General features: G+C 44.0%; 1 protein-coding gene across 1 annotated transcript; it reads left to right on the top strand.

The window, feature by feature from the left end:
- Positions 1-1,771: 1,771 nt before the first annotated feature.
- On the top strand, positions 1,772-6,395 carry LOC123061741 (probable mitochondrial-processing peptidase subunit beta, mitochondrial). The gene is made up of 9 exons (XM_044484978.1): positions 1,772-2,433; positions 2,669-2,833; positions 2,922-3,059; positions 3,150-3,301; positions 3,404-3,512; positions 4,092-4,190; positions 5,089-5,154; positions 5,244-5,351; positions 6,000-6,395. The coding sequence occupies exons 1-9, from the start codon at positions 1,885-1,887 to the stop codon at positions 6,123-6,125; spliced, it is 1,512 nt and encodes a 503-aa protein (XP_044340913.1). The 5' UTR covers positions 1,772-1,884; the 3' UTR covers positions 6,126-6,395.
- The last annotated feature ends 1,871 nt before the right edge of the window (positions 6,396-8,266 follow it).

Genomic DNA, 8,266 nt, shown 5'->3' with positions numbered 1-8,266 from the left:
TCGTCGTGCTGATGAAACTCTCCCTCAACACTCGGCTGGATCGGAGTTCGAGGGACGTCATCGGGCTGAACATGTGCTGAACTCGGAGGTGCCGTGCGTTCGGTACTTGATCGGTCGGATCGTGAAGACGTACGACTACATCAACCGCGTTGTGCTAACGCTTCCGCTTTCGGTCTACGAGGGTACGTGGACAACACTCCCCCCTCTCGTTGCTATGCATCATCATGATCTTGCGTGTGTGTAGAATTTTTTTTGAAATTACTACGTTCCCCAACAGTCATCGCGCCGCCCGTAGGCAGCACGGCTCCGCCCTTGGACCCCGTGGCGCACGGCTCGTCGTCTTGTGCACGAACCATGCCGCTCGCCTGGCTTCGGTTGCCAGAGTGTCGTGGATGCTCGTGGTCCACACCTCCGCCACCATCCGTGACTACTTCGTTGCCCGTCCGTGCTGGCACGGGCGGTTCGGCTCCAGACGAACCGATCGCCGTGATCGCCTTCTTCTTGAGAGCCATGGTGATCAAGGAAACGACGTGCTAATTGCTAGACCAGGTTTGCACCACCTGACCCCCTTACCTGGCGCGCCAAGGATGTCGGGGAAAAGACACCTACGGGATCACATGGATCCCATCTACGGTTTGGCAGGGAAGAGGGGTGTGCAAAGACCAGGTCTAACGATCAACACGATGGGTTTTTACCCAGGTTCGGGTCGCTCAGCAACGTAAAACAGTAGCCCTGCTTGAGTGTATATTCTGTGTTCTTGAGCTTCGGCTAACTGCTATGCATGCAAGCTGGACCGAGAGGTTCAAAAGTCCGAATCCTCCTCCAGTACGCCTTGAGCCTCCTTTTATATGTTCAAGGGGTTGCCACAGTGGCACACAGGAGGTGTAAAGTAGCTATAGTGTCTATGTTTATCACCGGCGCCTTAGGACAAACACATTAAATGCACTACTTACGTGCCCCCTAGCTTTAGCGGGGAAGGAAACAGATCCCGTCCCAACCATCGCCGCCTTTTCCCGTCTTGACACGCATCCGGGCTGACGAGACATGCAATGCTAGGCTGGCTGGCTAGCCGCTGCGCTGGAACGGTGGCAGGCTCTTCACGAAGATATGCATGCCACCACGCAGGTGCTTGCCAGGCTGGCAGGCCAGTCGCTGCGTTGGGGTGGTGGCGGAACCTGGCCAGGCGCGAATCTCGCCGGGCCTTGTACTCTGCCCCGGCAAGGACCTTACCGGGGGCTTAGCAATTCATCCCGGCAAGGATCTCGCCAGGGGCTTCGCGAGCCACCCTGGCAAGGATCTGCCGGGGCCTCGGCTTCTGGTCTTCTATTCTCTAATCATTGACTTGACTGCTTCTCTAGTGATCTTATTTTTATCCTTGATCGTCCTCTTCAGGCCTTGCCGCAGGTGTGACTACGACTGCCCGTGCACAAATATGGGGTGCTAAAGACCCAGACTTTAGTACATCGATACAGGACTTAAACTCTGATGTGTTGGAAATACCGCTCTCCTCTTGACCATCCAAAACTAGTGGAGATCGATTTTATCCTCGTAAAATGTCAACGTTTTTCTTCCTGGAGAAAAAAAACCCAACGTAGTACAGTAGTAAGCAAGTTTTTTTTTTGAGGGTTAGTAGTAAGCAAGTGTGCAACCAAATCTGGGCCGGATACGAACCCGACCCCGAACCACAGTCCGTTTCAATTTTTCGACATAAAAAAAAGCCCTCCCGTGTGTCCACGGACCTGATTTACGTGGAACATAAGCTTTTGATATTTCTCTGCCGAGCCTTTCCCCCGACGCAAGAATAAACGGGAGCGAAAAGCCCAGACCCTTCTTCCCCTCTCCTCCTTTGCGGCGGCGCGACGGTAGGGGAACTCCATCCAACACATGGCCGCCGCCGTCGCCGTCCGCTCGAAGCGCAGGCTCCTACCCCACCTCTACCGTCTCCTCCACTCCACCGCCGCCCCCTCGCCCAACCGCTTCCTCCGCCACGCGTCGCCGGTGCCCCGCGCCGCCGACCACTCCCCTTTTCTCCGCCTCCCCGCCGCGCGCGTCTCCACGCTCCCCACCGGCCTCCGCGTCGTCACCCAGTCCTACCCGGCCGCCACCCGCATGGCCTCCGTCGGCGTCTGGGTCGACGCCGGCAGCCGCTTCGAGCTGCCCGGCACGAACGGCACGGCGCACTTCCTCGAGCACATGGCCTTCAAGGGCACAGAGCGCCGCCCCACCGCGAACGCGCTCGAGGTGGAGATCGAGGACATGGGCGCGCGCCTCAACGCCTACACCTCCCGCGAGCAGACCACCTTCTTTGCCGACGTGCAGGGCCGTGACGTGCCAGCCGCGCTCGATGTTCTCAGCGACATCCTTCAGCACCCGCGCTTTCCGCAGCAGGGCATCCAGCGCGAGCGCGGCGTCATCCTCCGCGAGATGGAGGAGGTGAGCTGTCGCCCCTTTTGCTGAGTTACCCCTCCTTTTCCCTATACAGCTAGAATTAGATTCCTAAATTTACTAGTCAATGGGTGTAAGCTTTCCTGATACTTACTCTTACTTGATGTTCTCTGGCATTGGTAATTTGGTCATCTGACCATTGGCCAGAGAGTATTGATTGTTATGTATGGTTGATGCCTACATGATGTTTGATGCATGGCTGCATATGTTTATGGGTGGACAGGTGCAAGGAATGATGGAGGAGGTGATATTTGATCACCTGCATACCGCAGCATTCCGAGACCATCCGCTGGGGGACACGATATTAGGTCCTACGGAGAACATTAAATCTATCTCGAAGAAAGATTTGCAGCAGTACATTTCAACGCATTATACCTGTCCTAGAATGGTATGGTTATGTACCTATTTGGAATAATTTAGCCATTTCTTATGTGTAACTTGAGTGGTAAAACTTTCTATTTTGTCGGTTGGCTTAGGTTGTATCTGCTTCTGGAGCTGTCGATCACGATGAGGTTGTTGATCAAGTCAGAAAATTGTTTACAGGATTCTCTACTGATCCAACTACTGCAGATCAGCTTGTTGAGGCAAATCCGGCTATTTTTACTGGCTCAGAGGTCTGCTTTTAGTTTTATCAAAATGTTATTGTAGTAAATTATTAGACTATGTGAATTGATTATCTTTTGAACTTTTTAATGTATCATTAGGTTCGTGTGGAGAATGCCGAGATGCCTCTAGCGCATATTGCAATTGCTTTCAAGGGTTCATCCTGGACTAACCCTAGCTCTATTCCTCTTATGGTGACCCAAAGCATATTGGGATCTTGGAATAGGAGCATCGGCGTAGGGAACTGCTCAGGGTGAGAAGGATTTTCACTGATTGATTGACCAATAATTTGCCCTCCTAGTTTCTTCTTACTGAATTTCTTGCTAAAGCTGTTGTTATATATTGAAACTGCAAGGTCTGCTTTAGCTCGTGGCATCAGCAATGGTGAGCTAGCTGAGAACTTGATGGCATTCAACACTAACTATCGCGATACAGGATTATTTGGCATCTATACTAGTGCTCCGGTAAAGTTTATTTCTCAATCTTGTATTTTCAGTTGCTTGTTGCTTGAATGTTGAATCAACTTAGATAAAGTCTGATCTGATGTAATTTTTCCCAGTATCTCTTTGTCAACTATTATGAGTAATAGTTATCTTTATTGTTAAGTTTACTGCTATATTATCCGTTATTATAGTGCAAACCGAATACTGATTAGTTTAAATCTGAAGTTTCGAGGTAATATTTGGGGCAATATATTTGTATAACTAAGCATTTTATTTATGTATTACTCTCCACTTAGGGAATGTGTAAGAAGTGATTAGTGAGAAACATTGTTACCACTTAGGATTATAATTAGTAAACTTCCAGTTCTTTCTTGTTAGTCAAACTGTTCTTTACCCTTGTATCATCTGCGTTGGCTACGAGTTTGAAATATTGTAGCAATCACTTCATCACTTGTGTGTGTGCCAGATAAAGTTTCTTCCAAGTTTAATGTGATAATGCAATTTCCCAGCGATGGAGATGAGTTATCAGTTATGCTATGTATCAGACCAAATGGTTTATCTGTAAAACATCATCTTATAATTTTTGTAATATGATTGCAGCCTGACGCACTACATGACCTGTCACGGTTAATAATGGAAGAATTTAGAAGACTTGCATTCAGAGTGTCAGAGACAGAGGTTGCTCGTGCTCGTAATCAGGTAGCTATGGTCTCCAAGAGTATTCACTAGATTTACACGTTTTTCTTTTATTGTCTGGTTTTCCATGTGGATATTTATAGAAGACAAAATCACACAGTTGCTCCTACATTATTAACAATATTAGAGAAAATCCTTGAATTTGGTAGATTTGAACTTGCACTTGAAGTGTTCCAGTTTGTTTAATAGGACCATGCTTCTTTGTGGGCTGCAGGTGATTGTAGAGATGTCTCGGTTCTATTTTTGTCTGTCTTTCAGTTATCTTTTTATCCATTCAACTATGCTACTACTATTACTGCTAAGTCCATGGTGCCCTACTTAACAACAACAGTGACAAGGTGGCTGCATGTAATATTGTTAAAAATGTGACCGATGATTAATCTTTTATAGCTTCAGCAATAGGTAAACTAGTAACAAGTTCATCAACAGCAAAACCTCTCCCGTTTTCGTGAAATGACACTAGCAGCTTGTGATAATGGGTCTATTTACATGATATTGTGTTACACTGTATGACGAGTAGAGTAATTAATTATGATGCATGTCATGCAAACTTGTACTCCCTCCATTCCTAAATATTTGTCTTTTTAGAGATTTCAAATGGACTACCATATGCGGATGTATATAGACATATTTTAGAGTGTAGATTTACTCATTTTGCTTCGTATGTAGTCACTTGTTGAAATCTCCAGAAAGACAAATATTTAGAAACGGAGGGAGTAGGTGTTACAACATTCTCAAAAAAAGATTTTTGGATACATCAATCCTATAGTTGTCACTTGCAAGAAAGCCTCAATATTTCTTGGCTTCACTTGCAAGCAATTTGTTTTGTATGCATCAAATAAACCTGTTTTCATCACAAAAAGAAGCAGGTAACAAGAACTAACATTTTTATCCTTTTCAGTTGAAGTCCTCTCTTTTGCTTCACTTTGATGGATCAACTGCAGTTTCTGAAAATAATGGTCGCCAGGTATGTTTTATTTATTTTATCATGGCGTTGTCAGTAGCGACCGCTACTGCTGTCCTGATTAACAACTTTCCCTCAACCATCTCACGCAGATGCTTACTTATGGACGGGTAATGCCATTCTTGGAGCTTTTTGCTCGGATTGATGCTGTTGACTGTGATACAGTAATGAAAACAGCCAAGGAGTTTATAATTGACAAGGTAGATCTTCTAATTCTCAGTTTGTGATTGATGTGCTTAACTTATACTCCCTCCGTCCCAAAATTCTTGTCTGTCTAGATATGGAATTATCTAACACTAAAATGTGACTAGATACATTCGTATCTAGACAAATCTAAGACAAATTTTGGGACGGAGGTAATACTCCCTCCGTCCCAAAATTCTTGTCTTATACTCCCTCCGTCCGGAAATACTTGTCATCAAAATGAATAAAAGGGGATGTATCTAGATGTATTTTAGTTCTAGATACATCCTTTTTTATCCATTTTGATGACAAGTATTTTCGGACGGAGGGAGTACTTGTCTAAATACAGATGTATCAAGTCACGTTTTAGTATTAGATACATCCGTATCTAGACAAATCTAAGACAAGAATTTTGTGACGGAGGGAGTAGTATAATATATGCTATGGAAAATTAGCCACGGATGCAAGAAAGATTGGTTGTTCATCAATTCATCAAAAGTTAAAATTGGCAAAAGCTTGCTGCGCAAACGGGACTACCATAAAATCCACCGCAATACCAAATGTAGCCTAAAACTCCATATCACAGTAATACTGTCCAATATGATTGAGTAGTTGAGCCATTCTGAAGTTTTATGCAGTCGAGTGACTTGTTTGACGTTTTGCAGGATGTTGCCCTTGCTGCAGTTGGGCCGATCTCTAATTTGCCAGAGCTCAGTTGGTTTCGCTCACAGACTGTTTCTGACGACAAATTTACTTCAAGAATATTTTCGCTGTTCGCACAGAATAACTGAAGCTGCTGCTCTGGGATATTGTTGTTGTAACTCATAGTTCGACCGAAGAATTGATAGCTAGCCTCAAGCGGTCTCATTATTGGTCTCATTATTTCCTATAGATAGGAGTACGTTCTTTTGTCCTGTATGCCATTTTATTTTTTGATAATCTCCTTCTCTCTGGTGGTAGTAACAAGTTTAATGCCTCCGTGCTATTTGGAAGTTGAATCATCTTCACGCCTCGCTGATGCAGTTATGCAGCACCTCGAAATAATATGTTGGCAACATAAAGTACAGTAGTAGAGAAGACTGTCGGAAGAGAATATTACCTTTTTTTTTCATCTTATAAGGCTTTGCAGAGTAGCATCCTAAAAACGTGCAACCGAATTCCTTTGACCCTCTGGTAATTAGTAAAAACAAGGTCAAAATTGCAAGAGCATTGCATTCTTTTCGATGTATGCTTGCTGTGTACAAATGTTTCGCTAGTGAGAGATTCTCATAGAGCATATACCCTGTTGCAAAACCAGAGGAAAAACAGGATAACTCTATTGCGGGGGGCGGTTATGTTTCCTAGTGGCCAGATTTCCATAATGGCAAGTACATTAGTTGATAAGACAGTTTTATTTTAAGCTTGCATGTAGTTTAGAGATGACAATAAAAGTATATGTATAATGGGTTATCTCTTGATTTTATTTTTAAGGTCTATCTAGAACTCATCTAAATGTGACATAACTATATCACATCTAAGTATGACATCATAACACATCATCAAACAAATAACCTCTGTCATGTCCTATTGATCGTTTGTTTGTTTGTTTTTCTGTTGTTGCGTGCATCTCCAGCCCAAGAAAAGGAACTCACGCGCCCACTACCACACCCCCTGTCTTTACTTGGCCTGCTATGAGTACTGAACATGTTTTTTTTTCTAAACAAGCCTACTAAACAGGTTGTTTCACGGGCCTGAGAATAGGCTAGTGGACAAAAGCGAAAACGCTAAGTGGGACTAAAAGAGAGGGCTACTGCACAAAATAGGCACCACTTTTTTGCAAAGGTTTATCACCTTTTCTTCTCCATGTTTTACCCTGATAGCCCCTGCGAATGACATGTGTAACACATACAAAAAGGTGTTAAAAAAACTATTATGGGCTTATGTAAAATTGATACATGATCTCTATAAACTGACAAACCCTGTAAAGAAACAAACAAGTATTCGCTCTTTGAAAATTATGTCCAGAACTAAAAGATCATTTTATATGTGAACTCCGAAATCATCTTTCGAGGAAAGAGAAAGCATAGACTTCTTTACATACAGTACAGTACAGTCTATGAGAGTAGGTTCTGGGTTCAAAAAAATGTAAGATTAAGTATTCAAAAAGGGCCCCAAAAAACTTTACAAAACTTACATATATATCCTACCTAATTTACATGAAGTAATATATACTGAAATTTATGTTTCAATTTTTTTGACAAACAAATGGCCTATAGATAACAGTCAAAAGTATTTTTAGATTTTCCAGGGAGAGCTATTGCGGAAAAACGAAAGGAAAACATGTATAATTCGGTGTTCGAATGCACAAAATTTTCATTCCTTTTCACTTGGACAACCTAATCCTGCCTAAAAAGCAAAAAAAAATAAAAAAATCATACATATGTTCTCCCTTGTTCTAGACTAACAATGCAACCACTCTAGTGTTTGTGCAACCCAATTACATTTCACAGCATGGAATAAACAATGACATAATATCGTCAGTAATAACAGGACTCTCGATAAACACACACACTCCTAGTTGCAAGTCGATGCTTGGCTTGCAATTGGGGACTCTCGACAAACACACACACTCTTAGTTGCGAGTCGATGCTCGGCTTGCAACCGGGGACTCTCGACAAACACACACACACACACACACACACACACACACACACACACACACACACACACACACACACACACACACTCTTAGTTGCAAGTCGATGCTCGGCTTGCAATTGCGGACTCTCGACAAACACATACAACCCCTAGTTGCGAGCCGACGGTTGACATGCAACTGGGTACCCTCGACAAACACACACACACACACCCTAGTTGTGAGTCGATGGTCGGCTTGCAACTGGGCGCCATCGACAAACACACACCCCTAATTGCGAGTGGATGGTCGGCTTGC

The sequence above is a fragment of the Triticum aestivum genome, chromosome 3A (genome assembly GCF_018294505.1).
Source record: "Triticum aestivum cultivar Chinese Spring chromosome 3A, IWGSC CS RefSeq v2.1, whole genome shotgun sequence".
Taxonomy (NCBI): domain Eukaryota; kingdom Viridiplantae; phylum Streptophyta; class Magnoliopsida; order Poales; family Poaceae; genus Triticum; species Triticum aestivum.
The sequence above is the reverse complement of the archived record's forward strand: the minus strand, read 5'-3'. Positions and strand labels throughout refer to the sequence as shown.